Here is a 15026-nt window from a genome sequence, read left to right as displayed (position 1 = left end):
CCCAAACCCCGGAGAGAATTTTTGTGTCTATTTTTAAACTACTCTTTTATATAAAATGCTCATAGTATAAACAATTCGAGGAAGCCATAAAGACATGAAATGAAGGTAAAAATATTTTCCTGTCCCAGTCCTTGCCAAATCCCCCTGGGGGCCTTTTGAAAAATACAGCTGCCCCAGTTCCACCCCTGAGGGTGTGGGATTCAGGAGGTGAGGCCCAAGCTCTTGCATTTAAAAAGTCCTAAAAAAATAAAAAATAAAAAATAAAAATAAAAAGTCCTGTCAGCAGTGACAACAGCCAGTACATGCTCAGCGCCAGCTCCCTGCCAGGGGCTCTGGAAGCTTCCTAGCTATAGCCTCGCCAGGCAGGCACACACAGAATTCATCAACATTTTAGGGCACGCTGGGCAAGCGGATGTGGCTGGTGCCGCCAGAGGTGACTGGCCCTCATACAGCGACCTCCGTTAGCCCCACTGTCCACCTGAGCGCTGAGGGGTCACTTCCTCGGCTCCCTGGCCATCAGTCCCAGGACACTGGGTGGGAAGCACGGGGTGAGATCATTCAGGCTGCCTCTGAGCTTCAGGTTCATGCAAGGGAGCCTTCGAAGAGGCAGTAAGACACGTCTTTCCGGTCTCTCTCATCTCCTTCCCCACCCCTGCCCGGCACTCCTGGCCCTCGGGATTATTTCTCCAACCTCCTAGGATCTGGAGGCTTGTTGAAGACCTGTGGGGGGAGGGGACATTTTCTGTTCCGAGACTCAGAGGTCTATTTTCTGCCCTGGTTCCTGTGCCTCTAGCCAGAATCCCGCTGCCCATCTGCCTGCTAGAGCCCACCCCCTCTGCAGGCAGAGCCCTCAGGCTGCCTGACTGCACTTCCCGGGGCTCTGCTTTCCCCCGCTCTGCCCTGCTGGTACTGTCTGGCCCCAGGAACCTCTCCCCAGAGTTTCCACCCACCTGCTGCCTGCCGAGCTCTGGGCAGGGCTGGCCCCCTTAACCCCAATATCTTGCCCCCATGCCTGCCCCAAGGGACAGAAGGAGAAGATTCACAAAGCGTTTATCATAATGGGCATTGGGAGCAAGTCTTCCTGGTACCCAGGCAGGAGGCTGCAGACTAGTTTCTCTCAGACCCCTCACCGTCATGGGCCTCTACTGAGCTGGATGGATTAATTTATCAATTATGAGAATGGGAGGCAATATAGTACAGTAATTATCAACGTGGGTTGAAATCCCAGCTCTGCCACTTCTTGGCTATGGGAACTTGGACAAGCTGCTATGTGGCTCTAGGCCCTGGGAACAAGGCAGAGACCAACAGACAAGGTCTTGCTCTCATTGCACCTGTTTTCTACAGGAGGGAGACTGAAAAGAACATTAAACACACAAGTAAGCTGGGTAATTTCAGGTAGCAATGAGTATTACAAAGAAAATAAGACAGGGTAATGGGGAAGTGATGGGGCTGGAGGGACATTCAGAAAAGGCAGCCGGGGAAGCTCTCTGAGGAGGTGACATTGTGCTGGGACCTGCCTGAAAAGAAGGCAGCCATGAGAAGACCCAGGAGAAGAGTGTTCCAGGCAGAGGGTGCATCAGGTGCAAAGGCCCTGAGGTGGGAAGGGGCTTGCAGTGCCTGAGGCCGCAAAGGAGGCCAGTGTGGCTGGAGCTTCAAGGCCAAGATGAGGTCGGACCCAGCACCCAGCAGTCTTCCTGGATGTGGTGAGGAGTTTGGATTGTATTATAAGTACATTAGGAAGCTGTTGGCAAGTTTGAAGTCAGTATCTAATTTATATTTTAATAAGAGGTCTGTGGTTGCCCAGGACTATTGGCTGGGGGTTGGGGGGAGTGTTCAGGAGTAGTTTCTCAGAGCTCTGAGTTGTAATAAGGCTTGATCACTTTGATGACCACCTTGATTTTGATAAAGAGACTGCTCCTTTAGCACTGGGCCTCAGTTTCCCCATCTGCCTAATGGAGCAAGGCCTCAGAGGTCAAGAGGAACTCAGTCCCTATGTTTCTTGAGGTTCCCTACATATTAGAAAATGAAAACATTTCAGAGTTACAAAAGTTATTGTATAAAGTACATGTTTACATTCAACAAATTAATGATTTTAGCGCTGAAATTTGCAATGCAGTGTAATTGTACTATGCACAAGATGATTACAAGCTTTATAAAAAGAATTAGTTCCTAGCTTTTCCAGCAGTGAGGTCTGGTAACCAGGCACATTTTCTTTTTTTAAAAAATAAATTTATTTATTTATTTATTTTTGGCTGCATTGGGTCTTCGTTGCTGTGCATGGGCTTTCTCTAGTTGCGGCAAGCGGGGGCCACTCTTCGATGCGGTGCGCGGGCCTCTCATTGCAGTGGCTTCTCTTGCTGCAGAGCACGGGCTCTAGGCTCGTGGGCTTCAGTAGTTGTGGCTCGCGGGCTCCAGAGCACAGGCTCAGTAGTTGTGGCGCACGGACTTAGCTGCTCCACAGCATGTGTGATCTTCCCAGGCCATGGCTCGAACCCGTGTCCCCTGCTTTGGCAGGCGGATTCTTAACCACTGAGCCACCAGGGAAGTCCCCAGGCACACATTTGAAGCTGTGTGACAAACGTTTTCTTCTTTCAATCCTGTCAGTGTAGCTCTGCTCCCGGGTGACCTCGCATCGAGAAAAACATCAGAATTCTGGATTTAGATCCTTTATCCCTTGAATGTGTAGCCTGGGTCAGGAGGCCCCCAGCCCCCACTGATAGGCCCCACTTTGAGCTGCCTGGTTTCTGGTTCTGCTGGGGATGGGTGGGTGGGGGGCAGGGTTTGGAGCTGGGGAGGGTCCAGCCTTCCTCAGCTCAGGGATGGACCTTGACCAGCCCTGGATGGGGATCCCCCTCCTTTGCCTGGGAATCAGCTTTCCTGCCCCCGCCCTGGAGGATATGGAAGGATGCAGAGAGGGAAGAGGAACCGGGGGATACCCCTAAGCCTGGACCAGCCTCCCCTTCCCTAGCCTGTAGCCGCCTTTAGCTGGGGAGTGGAGCTTCCACTCTATGGAAGAAGGATTGGTCTTAATTGCTTTGCTGATGGAAAAGCCACATGTTAGTATTGATCTTGGTTTCTGCAGCCCTTGGAGGACGGCTGGTGATTCCTCTAATGGAGGGGGAAGGGGAGAGGGAAGCTGGCTGCCTGGAGACAGGGCTGGGACTTTCTCCATCCTCATCATCCTCCCTGGTGCCCACCTGCTTTGGAGGGGCCATTCAGAGACAGGGGTTCTAGTCCTGGCTCCGCTTCTGAGTGTCTGTGTGAGTTCGCTCCTCTGGGCCTCAATTTTCCCATTCGGGAATAGGGGGCAGGTGGAGGAGGTGGTGATGAGTCAGGGTGTGGAAAATGGGACAGCACCGGGTTGTTTTTTGTTGTTGTTTTGTTTTGTTTTTTGCCGTGACACTCGGCTTGCGGGATCTCAGTTCTCTGACCAGGGACTGAACCTGGGCCACGGCAGTGAAGGCCCGGAATCCTAACCACCAGGCCACCAGGGAACTCCCTGACTTAAGGTTTTAAAGCTTACGCCTGGAGCCTGACTGCCTGAGTACAAAGCGTGCGGCCACTGCTCACCACAGTGTGGCCTTGGGCCAGATACTTAATGTCTCTGAACCTCTGTTCCCTCCTCTGTAAAGCCAGCACAGTGGTAGCGCCATCCTCAGAGGACTGTCATGAGGGCTTACATAGTCTACATTTGCGACTGGCTCCTTTTATATACTGTTTTGTTTTTTAAAATTAAGGCATTAAATACCAAATTGGAGAAAAGCACCAAAAAGGAAATTGCAAAACGCTTAAAATGGGGACAGTGATGCCCATAGCCCAGGGCTGTTGGGAGGACTGAGTGGGGTCAGGGGTGTGCTTGCTCTCAGCAGCCTCAGTATCAGGGACCACAGGTGCAGACCCCAAGCGAGGCCTCTCTCCCAGGTGGGCAGGGAAATCCAGGGGATTTGGACAAACGTCCTGAGAAGCAGGTGGGAGATCTCTGAGTAAGCCCTGAGACTGCCATGGCCAAGTTCTACCTGCAGATTCTTTGGGGCTCTCTGTGTCCCTGGTCCCAACTCCTCTCACGGGAGGCGGCTTCTGTGAATTAATATGGCCCTTCTCCTGCAGAGAATTCCCACTCCCTTAGAAAGTTTCGTTCATTCAGTCGTTTGTTCTTTCATTCAGTTATTCCTTGAGCACCTACTATGGGCCAGGCATTTGGGTAGATGCCACAGGCACAACAGAGACCAAGTCCTCGTCCTCAAGGACAGCGATCTCCCTGAGACAGAATGGGACGTGCTGTCCAGGGGCCCCGAGAGCACAGAGGAGGAGCCCCTACCAGCTGGTAGTCAGGGCAGGCTGCCAGGAAAGGGCGACATCGAAGGATGGGTAGGAGTGAATGACAGCCGGTGAGGAACAGGTGGGAGGCCGAGAGGGAGCTTTCCAAGCTGAGAGAACCGCGTGTGCGAAGGCTCCAGAGTGGGAGGGCTGAGCAGCGCGTGCCTGGAGAGGTGAAGTTCAGCAGTTCAGTCCGTCTGGGGTGTAGTGTGAGGGGCAGGGCTGGAGGAGGGGCAGCTGGAGCCTGTTGTGCGAGTGGGGATGTTCCAGGCTGCCTGGAGCTTGGCTCTGATACAGGAAAGAGATGCCCCTCGTTTGAGAGCCCTGAAAGCCAAGGGAGGGGAAGGGACTTCTGCGTCACTGCAAACCCAGCCTCCCTCCCTTTCGCTGCAGCCCACTGCCTTCCTGGAGGACACAGAGGCTCTGCCCAAAAGGCAGGCGAGCTTGCCCGGGGCCCAGGTGCTGCCCCGGGAGGTGGAGGCTGTGAGGAGGGAGAGATGGGATGGGTGGAGGCTCCTCTCTCACCTGGACTCACCTGGGCATCTGTGTTTCAGACCACCAGAAGCTGGAGCGTGAAGCCCGCATCTGCCGCCTGCTGAAGCACCCCAACATTGGTGAGCATGGGGGATGGGTGAGGGGTACAGGTGGGGCCTGGCCCAGCTCCCCTGCCTGCCCTGGTAGGTGTTTGTTGAGGGGAGCTGGTAGCTGCTCTCTTCTCGGGGACTGAGGCGATAGAGGTGGGAAAGGGTGTGTCTTGGTTTCCGCACTCCTCGGAGAGCAGCTTGGTTGGGGGGGGGGAAGGTGAAGAAGGGGCCCTTCCTCCCAGCCCACGCTGCCAGCAGCCTCCTTCAGAAAAGCTGTTTCAGGAAAACTCCCCAAGCTCTGAGAGAGACGAAAATAGGCCAAGCTTGGCCTTGACCGGTGCAGCCCACTCCCCAAACCTACCCCCACGCTGAATCAGCCTGGCTCCGTGGCCCTGCCCACCTGCATAGACCTGCAGCGCCAGCCTCTCTGAGGCCAGCCCAACGCGGCTCCTGCCCAGGGTGGACTGAACGCAGGCTGCATGGAGCGGCTGAGCCCAGGGCGGGCAGGATGGCGCTGAAAGAGCACATCGCTACCTGACCTCCCCTCCCCCACCCCTGCACAACTGGGGGGCTGCGTCCCAGCCTGGCAGCGTTCTGAGTCATGGAGGGGAGGGAGTGCAGAGTCTAGATATAGTTCTGTCAGGGAACGGCTGTGTGACTTTGGGTAGGAGCACTACCCTCTCTGAGCCACTTCTCCCATCTTCACAAGGAGGGGACTGTCTGGACCAGCTGGGCATCTTGTTAAAAGGTAGATTCTGGTTGAGTGGGTCTGGATGGGGCCTGAGGTTTTGCATTCCTAACACACTGCAAGGTGATGCCACAGCTGCTGGCTTACAACCACACTTGAGGAACAAGGTCTAGGTGCTCTGTAAGGAGCATTCCAGCTCTGACAGCTACCAAGCCTTCTCCCTCAGGAGACAAGCATCTCTCTATGTCCAGGGCCCCAAGGGTTAACTTCCCTGATGAAGAGAAGCATCTCCATCTGCTATTTATACCCAGAAGGCACCTCCCCTTTCCCAGTGCCTGGGAAAAGGAGCAGAGCTGTACACACAGCAGCTAGAGGTTCCAGGGCTAGAATCGGAGAAGGGGTGGCAAGGTGGCTGGCGGGGAGCAACCCTGGTTGGATCCTGGCCCCTGACCTGTTTATGACCGTGGGCAGCTCCTACCCTCTCTGGGCCTCCAGCTCCCCAACTGTACAATGGAGGGGGTCATGAGTGGTCTCTGACTATATAATCCCATGGTGCTTAGAAAGGCCATCAGTCCTGGAGGAAGGAGGCGGGGAGTGTGTGTGTGTGTGTGCGCGCACGCGTGCGCCACTACACAGTTGCAGCTGTCTCAGGTCAACGCTGCCTCCTCCTTCGCCCGCTCATTCCCAGCTCTAAAGGGGAGGAGTAAGTTATGGGCTCTGGGGCTGACAGACTGCAGCTCAAATCCTGGGTTTGCTGCTTAATTGCTGTGTGATCCATGACATGTTGTTTAACTGCTCTGAAGCTCAATTTTCTCATCTGGAAAATGGAAATGATACATAGCTTGTAGGATTATGATGATCACATAGAGCATAGTACAATAACAACCCCCCGTAAGTGCTTTATTATCGTTAAGCTGCTCCACTTTTTCTCAGCCTATACCCTCCCACAGAGCAACCTTACCTGGAGTCTTGCCTCCTGCCTAAATCTTCATAGGATTCTCATTCCTTTGAGCCATGAAGATTTTGAGTCGTCAGTTTGGGGCCTTATATATAACACAGTGGTTTAGAGAATGGAGTTTGTAGTCAGACACACCTGGATTCAAATCCCAGCTCTGCCTTTTAAAAATTTTATTTATTTTATTTATTTATTTTTGGCTGCGTTGGGTCTTCGTTGCTGTGTGCGGGCTTTCTCTAGTTGTGGTGAGCGGGGGCCGCTCTTTGTTGTGGTGCACGGACTTCTTATTGCAGTGACTTCTCTTGTTGCAGTGCACGGGCTCTAGGCACACGGGCTTCAGTAGTTGCAGCACGTGGGCTCAGTAGTTGTGGTTCACGGGCTCTAGAGCACAGGCTCAGTAGTTGTGGCGCACGGACTTCGTTGCTCCGTGGCATGTGGGATCTTCCCGGACCAGGGCTCGAACCCATGTCCCCTGCATTGGCAGGTGGATTCTTAACCACTGCACCACCAGGGAAGTCCCCCACCTCTACCTTTTATATGGTGTTCGAATTTGGGCAGGCTATGAAGCTCTCAGACTCAGTACCCTTCTCTGTGAAATGAGGATAATCATGCTACTCACTTTCTAGAACTGTTGTGAGGTTTAAGTGAGATATTGTAAGTCAAGCACTTAGCACAAGCCTGGCAGGTGGTAAAATCTCAGAAATGGCAGCTATCATCTTCATCATCGTCACTGAGTCATTTACTCCATTTGTTCACCTGATGTCAAGGGCATCCGAGGCCCCACCATGTGCCAAGGCCTCTGCTAGTCTCTGTGGAAGAAATGAGGATGGGGGCGATTGCCCTGGCGGTCCAGTGGTTAGGACTCCTTGCTTCCACTGCAGGGGTTCCAGGTTCAATCCCTGGTCAGGGAACTAAGATCCCGCAAGCCATGTGGTGCAGCCAAAGGGAAAAAAAAAAAAAAGAAATGGTGGGGAGGGGGTGGGGGTGGCTGATGGACAGGGACGTGGAGAGCAGAGCTGAGATCCAGAACAGGAAGACACTCAGAGGAACTTGAAGCTATTGTTAGGGCTGGAAGTGTCCTTGGAGGGTACCGCTTCCTGAGCCTCCAAGCATCTCAGCTCAAAGTAGATTGGAATCTGCCCAAAGAAGTGCAAAGAGGTCCAGATGTGGATGCAGAACCTGAGAAGTGGGTCCGTGCCCAGAGAAACTAGGCTGAGTCCTATTCAGGCTGCTTGGTGAGTCCAGCCAAGGTCACTGGCTGCTGCCTGCGTATGGCCACTGCCCAGCCACACACAGGGCACTAGGTCAGGGAGGTCCCTGGCTCAGCACAGGTGGGTCCAGCTGTGCTACGCACAAAGCATTTACCTCCTAGCTCCTGCTTCGGGGAGGACAATACTCTATTCTCTGTACCATTAGCACCTGCTGTTGAGGCAGACCCGCCCCTGAACCCCAAAGGCTGCCCCAGGGAGCAGGAGACAACATGAGAGTTTAGCAGGTGATTTGGGGTGGCCAAGGGAAGTGAGGTTAGTCAGTGATGAAGATGATGATGTCTTCATTTATTAAGTTCTTCCTAGTGCCAGGCACTGTGTTGAGTGCTCTACGAGAATCACTGCATTAACTCCCCACACCAGTCCAGTGCAGTGGTATTAGCACTGCTGCTAGAAGAGGAGGCTCGGAGAGGTTATGTAATTTGCCCAAAGTTACACAACTTCTAAGAGGTGGAGCCGGAAGGCAAACCCAGAGAGTCTGACTGCGGAGCCCATGTTCTCAGTCCTTCTGTGACTATCAGGAGTGTGCTGTTGGGGGGCGGGGCAGTGGCCAGGGGGTCAAATAGACCCTTCAGTTTCAAAGAAAACAATGGTAACTGTTGGAAATAGGACAGGAGTGTCAGAAGTTCACGAATCCAGCTACACAAATGAAAACTAGATTACAGATTTGTTTGCTCTTTGACAAGCAGTGACAGCATAAATCAATGAGCACACACATGCCAGTCTCCCCACCAGGAGATGGGACTGTCACATAGGCCATGGCCCTTGAATCCTTGCCTCTCTTGGGCTCTGGGTTGCGTTTTCCCTGAGGACAGCTTCCATCCACGGGAGGCGAGGTTTTGTGTGTGAAAACAGCACTGAAATGAGGAGTCCTGTCTCCTGAGCTCTGAGCCGTGATGCAGCCATCTCTCGGGGATTGAAGCCAACTCCAGTATCATCCCACAGGTGGAGGCCGGAATCCAGCCCATATCCCCCTCGCCTGGCTGAGCAGAGGGCCAGCCTTTTACAATCAGCACAAAGGCACCATCTGAGCTACAGGCAGCTCTGGATACGCCCCTCGGCCCCGCATTCTGTCCATTTCCCTGAGCCCTGAGGACCTTCTCTAAAATGGGCTGAGGCTCCTGGCCAGAGGGTAGATCTGGAACCCCAGTTTTCTTGGAGCTCCTCCGAAATGGCTGTTGACCCAGTTCTAAAAGCTCTTTTTGAGACGGTTCTGGATGTAGCTTGGCTTCTCAGAGCTTCTCACACTCAGGAAAGAGGAGTTAAAACACCTGAGCAGAGTAGACAGGAAGGAGTCTGCTGCCCAAGAATCCTCTTGGAGGAAAGGGTGTTTTTCAAAACTTTGCCCCAATACACTGTTAATGCAAGTTTATGGTAGATGAATGAGAAGACTAATAATTTTAGAGGTATCTCCTATAACCTCAGCATCTAGAGTTAACATTGATGATGTAGGCTTCCATGTAATATCTGATATCTGTACCTTCTCAAGTACATCTAAACATATTACCTCAGGTCAGGTTTCTTAGAAGCAGAGCCTGAGGCAGGGATTCAGGTGCGTGTGGTTTACTGAGGGTGTGCTCCCAGGGGAAGCCTGTAAGGGATGGGGTGAAGCAGGATGGAGGGAGGGGAGGGAACTGAGTAGAAACGTGGCCTCAGGTCAAGTCTAACTCTGACCTGGTCCCAGGTGGAGGGTGCAGTGGGGAGGCCTCTGGAACATAAACATCTGGAGTTGTCCCTCCTTGAGGAAAGGAGACTGGCCCTTTGCACAGACTCTGCCTCCCCACATTAGTCCATCATTGGCTGAAGGCTATAGGTAACCACGTGGGCAAGGTGGCTCCGTCAGCAGTGCGCTATTCTCCAGAGAAGGAGGGCAACTGTGAGTGGTAAGCCAACCCACTGCAGCTGCAGGATGGCTGCACCATCTTACTAAAGGGGGTCTGGGCAGGGCACCAATGTACAGTTGTCAGATTCTGCACTCAGAAAATAGAGGATGCTCAGTTCAAGACACATACATTTCAAAAGTCAAGCCTATCTTTGCTTTGAAATGCATTAACAAATTGAAATAGGTTAAAGGATGAAGGGATAGATAGAAATATAATAAAGTAAGTATAATAAGACATTAATGATAGAACCCAGGTGGTGGGTACTTAGGTATTCACTTGACTCTCTTTGAAATTTTTTTTTTTTTTCTGTACGCGGGCCTCTCACTGTTGTGGCCTCTCCCATCACGGAGCACAGGCTCCAGATGCGCAGGCTCAGCGGCCATGGCTCACGGGCCCAGCCGCTCCGCGGCATGTGAGATCCTCCCGGACCGGGGCACGAACCCGTATCCCCTGCATCGGCAGGCGGACTCTCAACCACTGGGCCACCAGGGAAGCCCTGTTTGAAATTTTTTATAATAAAATGTTGATAAATAATGAAAGCAGGATTATATTATATGTACTCTCAGGCTACCTACTTTTTAGTTTTGCCTTAAGGTAGTTTAAAAACATTTTTCAGGTGCTCGCTTCGGCAGCACATATACTAAAAACATCTTTCAGTCATTATTTATAAATATATATCATTTAAGATTTTTAAAAGACATTTTATTTAAATTTGTGTCCCCTTCATCCTCCATCTCTGATCCTCCTCTCTGTAGACACACTCTGGGGTATTTAATGCCTGCTTCTCCAAACTTTATGTGCCAATGTGAGGGCCACAAGCTCTTTCGGGGGCTCGGTATTGAGTCAGAAATACACGTACATGGCAGGAATTCAGATGGCACTGGGGCTTACAGAGAAAAGTCACAACGACCCACAACCCCAGCTGTCCCAATTCCCCTCCTCAAGGCACCCTCAGCGCCCACATCTCTGTATCCTTCCAGAGAGACTTATGCCGTACGCAAGCTGAAATACATCCTTTCAGAAAAGGACTATGCATACTGCTTTGCTCTTTGCTTTTTCACCAAACAGCATAATTTAGAGACGATTCCACACCAGCGGATACGTAACTGCCGCATTATTTTAACAGCTGTGTAATTTTCCATTGTGCAATGTACCGTAATTCTTTGAGCCCACACCCCCCTCCACGGCCATTTTTAAGTTGTGGTGCAGGGAAGGACATGAACTTGTCCTGGGAGAACTTGTCCTTGGCTGGCAGGGTGTGGGACCCTGACCACAGAGTCAGCCCCAGGCCTTGGGCCCCCTTTTTTTTTCCCAGAAGCTCAGGGGGTAATTTGGAAGCTCTGGGCTCCTGGGAGCTCTGCCTTTGTTCTTGGTAAATGAGGTATGAAGAGATGTCAGTTTCTCAGCAGCCAGAACTGAGGGACCAATGTCATTCCCCCCTCCACCAGCTCTGCTGTCACCTCAGACCCAGAAGCAGAGCAGGGCCATTAGCACAGGGCCAGCACTGAGTAAACATCGATTGTGTGCCTCGTGGAATTCTCACAAGAAGGCTGCGAGTCCAGGGGTTTCATTCTCATTGTCCAGGCAAGGAAAGAGAGGCTCAGAAAGGGATAGCAATTTGACCAAACTCACACAGCTAGCATAGTGGCAGAGATTTGAGCCACAGGTCTTTCCATGACACTGGCCTTCCCAGCAGGGAAACTGAAGGTTGCAGTGGGAAGGGGACCAAACTTTGACCAAAGCAGGAGTCTTTAGTCTTTAAGCCCAGGCATCTTTTGGGGATGCCTGATGTCAGTGACCCTTTGTTCATATGTATTTGTCAAGGCACCTGGCAACTGGCTTGTGCTCCGTGACTTTCGGAGAAACTGAAATGTTGGCTATTTGAGGGGTGAGAGGGAGGCTGGGGGTGGGAAGCCCTGTGTCCTGCGTAACCAGCTGCCTTGGCCCCTCCTACAGTCCGGCTCCACGACAGCATCTCCGAGGAGGGACACCATTACCTGATCTTTGACCTGTGAGTCTGGCCCCATCCTGGGATGTAGAGTGGGGATGGGGACAGCCTTGGCAGGGATGACCTCACTGGGTCTCTTGGCCTGAAGAGTCCACATGCCTCCTAGGTTGGGCTGAATTACCTCTTCTGATACAGAGTTTCCCAAAACACGGTAGGCCTGCCACCTGAGCAGTGCAGGCTGGTTTTCCTGACACACCAACAAACACTTTTAACTTCTATCATCATATATTTAGTTTCGTTTCTATTTGTGGCCAGTGATGCTGGTCTTCCATTTCTAGTGGTGATATAAAGTTTCCTTTTGGAATAAATTTAAAGTTTTTAAAGCCAGTCAATTGAATGAAAAGCCAACATGAACTGAGAGGTCTCAGTGGCTCCCGGTCTCATGGGTAAAGGACAATACTTGAGACAATGGGGGAGTCTGTGCATGTCAGGGTGGGGGGATGTGCAGCGGGGCTATAGGAAATCTCTGTACCTACTGCTCAATTTTGATGTGAACCAAAAAATTCGTTCACAAAAAATTTCACCACGTTCACCAAAAATTTAGCTACCCCCTCCCCCCAAAACTAGTCTATTAAAAAACAAAAAAGCTCCAGTCATTGGGTTTCCAAGAGCCTAATGAGTCATAATGACGTGTTCTGAGTGTCTCACCCCCAGTTCTAACCTCAGCCTGGCTCTCCCCGAGGGTGGATGGGAGAGAGGTCAGTGGAAGGGTGGGCTGGAAGTCAGGAAGGGGGTTGTAGTGGGGAGCACCCCTGTGGCTTCTGGGGCCCCTCCCTTTGGGCCAGAGGTTCTGAGGTCTCTGGGCCCCACTCTTGGCTTCCTGGAGACTTTTCCAAAAGACGTGGCACCTGGGGCCTCTGTGGGTGAGTGACTCTGTGCCTGTCTCTGCAGCGTCACCGGCGGGGAGCTGTTTGAAGACATCGTGGCCCGGGAGTATTACAGTGAGGCAGATGCCAGGTGAGTGCCAGGTGCAGCCTGGCAATGGTGCCTGGGGGCAGGGCACTCCCTCCTGCTGGCTCCCCAGGGGAGGCCGGCCCTCACGCCCTGCCCCCTTCCTCTCTCTCTTCAGTCACTGTATCCAGCAGATCCTGGAGGCTGTGCTGCACTGCCACCAGATGGGGGTGGTACACCGGGACTTGAAGGTGAGCGACCCACCTGAGGGTGCGGCTCACCGGGAGCCTGCCCCTCCATCCCCTGCCCTTCCCTCCACCTGCAGAGCCAGGGGTACTATCAGAACCCCGTTAGCTTCCCTGGATTGGGCTGGGTGGGGAATGTCTCCCCCACTCTTCAGATGAGGAAACCGGGCTCAGGGAGGTGGAGCATCTGGGCTGGGGACCCAGGTTTCCCGATTCCCAGCCTCAGGTGCTTTGTGCCAGGTGAGAGGCAGCTAGGCCACCAAGGCTGGCTCTGGTGGAGTCCAAATCCCAGCTGGGCCACTTTCTAGCTGCACTGCCTCAGCTTCCTTATGGTGGGGGTTGTCATAGCAACCTCATTACAGGGTTGCTGAGGATGTCAAAGGAGACAGCACAGGGCTTCCCTGGTGGTGCAGTGGTTGAGAGTCCACCTGCCGATGCAGGGGACACGGGTTCATGTCCCGGTCCGGGAAGATCCCACGTGCCGCAGAGCGGCTGGGCCCGTGAGCCATGGCCGAAGCCTGTGCTCCACAACGGGAGAGGCCACAACAGTGAGAGGCCCGCGTACCACCAAAAAAAAAAAAAAAAAAAAAAGGAGACAGCACAGTGCCTGGTACACAGACACGTTATCAGTCTTGCTTCTGGGCCTCTGAGGGGAGTGGTGAGGTAGGAAAACAGGCTTTGGGGCCCTCCACGTCCTCCCTCTTCCCACTTGAAGGAGATGGACTGGACTAAGCAGATGTGGAGTCTAAGCTTGGCACCAGCTTCACGGCCTCGCCCGGTCAGCACATGCTTCACGGTGCTCCTCTGCTGGGCTTCAGGGCATCAGTGTGTGGTAGCTGCATAACACCACCCCCATTTTGCAGAGCAGGAAACTAAGGCCTAAAGAATGCAGGGGATTTGCCCGAGAACAGGCAGTTCAGTTGTGCCTGAGCTAGGGCTGGAGCCCTGGGCTTCTGACCCCAGATCCCATGCTCCCGGTGGGCTGGGACCAAAACGCCACTCACTGCACCTCCTGCTTCTGCAGGTTGCCTAACCCTTCTAGGTGACTCTGCCAGGTGTCCATCAAACCTCTGCTTTTTGACTTTCAGTGACTATGAATTCACTTCTTATGGGGTAGCCCCTTGAACTACTAGGAAATGCTCCTTCAATCTCCCACTGTGGGGCTTCGCCTGTGAACCCCAGGTCTACCCTTTGGGGCCACACAGAGGTCAGGCCTCCTGCTCAGAGCACCCTGGAGGCACGTGAGTGGCTTTGTAGCAGCTCCTCAGGCTTCTGCGGGCTGTTCTCCTCCATTCCCCCCTAGGATGGGATTTCCAGGCCTTCCTCATCCCGGGTACCCTCTCTGGGCATCCTGCAGTCAGTCCAGGTCCCTCTTTGGGGTGCAGTGCTCTGACCAGAACCCCTGCTCACCTCTGACTGTCACGAGCCATCTGTGGCTCTGCACCTGAGCCCAGGTGAGCTCCCAGTGTCTCAGTCTAGACCCGCAGGCAAGTGTGCACGCAAGGAGAGTCTCTGGTCAGACTGCAGGGCAGGTTTCCCCGAGGGCCTGTTCCCATTATAACCATAGCCCCTGCACGAGAGGAGGAACAGGGAGAGGCAGCACAAATTTAGGCCATCCCGGATAGATTAATTAGTGGCGCATTCATCAAATCAGGGCAGGACAGCTACTGAGACCCAGGACGTGTTGGGAACACTGTCCCCAGAGGACCAAAGAGGCCTTAACGAGGGGCAGAAGGAGCTCTACTTGTTTGCATCCTGCCTAGTTTGGGGCAGTGAAAGGTCAGTTGTGGGACTCCTCGGAAGTCCCAGTAGGGAAGGGGGTCAGAAGAAACTAGCTGTCTCCAGGGACTCGGAGCCCCCGCTCTTCCTCCCCAAACAAAAAATATGAGCACTGATACTTATCAAGCATTTGTAGTCCGCTGCGAAGTGCTTTACAGGGACTATCGTAGTTAATCCATATGCCACCCCACGAGGTAAGCATTATCCCCACTTTTTGGAGAGGAGACTCAAGCTCAGAGAGGTGAAAGAATTTGCCTAAGTTCCACAGCATAGAAGTGGCAGCACTGGGAACAGAAGCTAGGGCTTTCTAACCGAAAAGTTCCTACTTTTAATACCTCTCTGCCCTGAGGAGGGGGATTTCCTGTCTTCCAGACCCAGCAGAAGATGACAGCCTTCATGCCCCACAGG

General features: G+C 52.9%; 1 protein-coding gene across 8 annotated transcripts in view; it reads left to right on the top strand.

Moving 5' to 3' along the window:
* Positions 1–15026, top strand: part of CAMK2A (calcium/calmodulin dependent protein kinase II alpha) — a 66410-nt gene that overhangs the window by 20162 nt on the left and 31222 nt on the right. For 5 of the 8 annotated variants that reach the window (XR_004525917.2, XM_033853429.2, XM_033853428.2 and 2 more), the window contains exons 3-6: positions 4872–4931; positions 11652–11706; positions 12595–12660; positions 12773–12845. Coding sequence is in view for 6 of the 8 variants with exons in the window: in XM_033853429.2 (XP_033709320.1) it covers positions 4872–4931; positions 11652–11706; positions 12595–12660; positions 12773–12845 (254 nt within the window). In the remaining 2 variants the exon portion in view is untranslated. Of the gene's footprint in view, positions 1–4525; positions 4777–4871; positions 4932–11651; positions 11707–12271; positions 12402–12594; positions 12661–12772; positions 12846–15026 lie in introns of those variants that run through there. The other 3 variants (XM_073802691.1, XM_073802689.1, XM_033853431.2) reach the window with 3 other exon arrangements.

This window comes from Tursiops truncatus, chromosome 3 (genome assembly GCF_011762595.2).
Source record: "Tursiops truncatus isolate mTurTru1 chromosome 3, mTurTru1.mat.Y, whole genome shotgun sequence".
NCBI lineage: Eukaryota > Metazoa > Chordata > Mammalia > Artiodactyla > Delphinidae > Tursiops > Tursiops truncatus.
The sequence above is the reverse complement of the archived record's forward strand: the minus strand, read 5'-3'. Positions and strand labels throughout refer to the sequence as shown.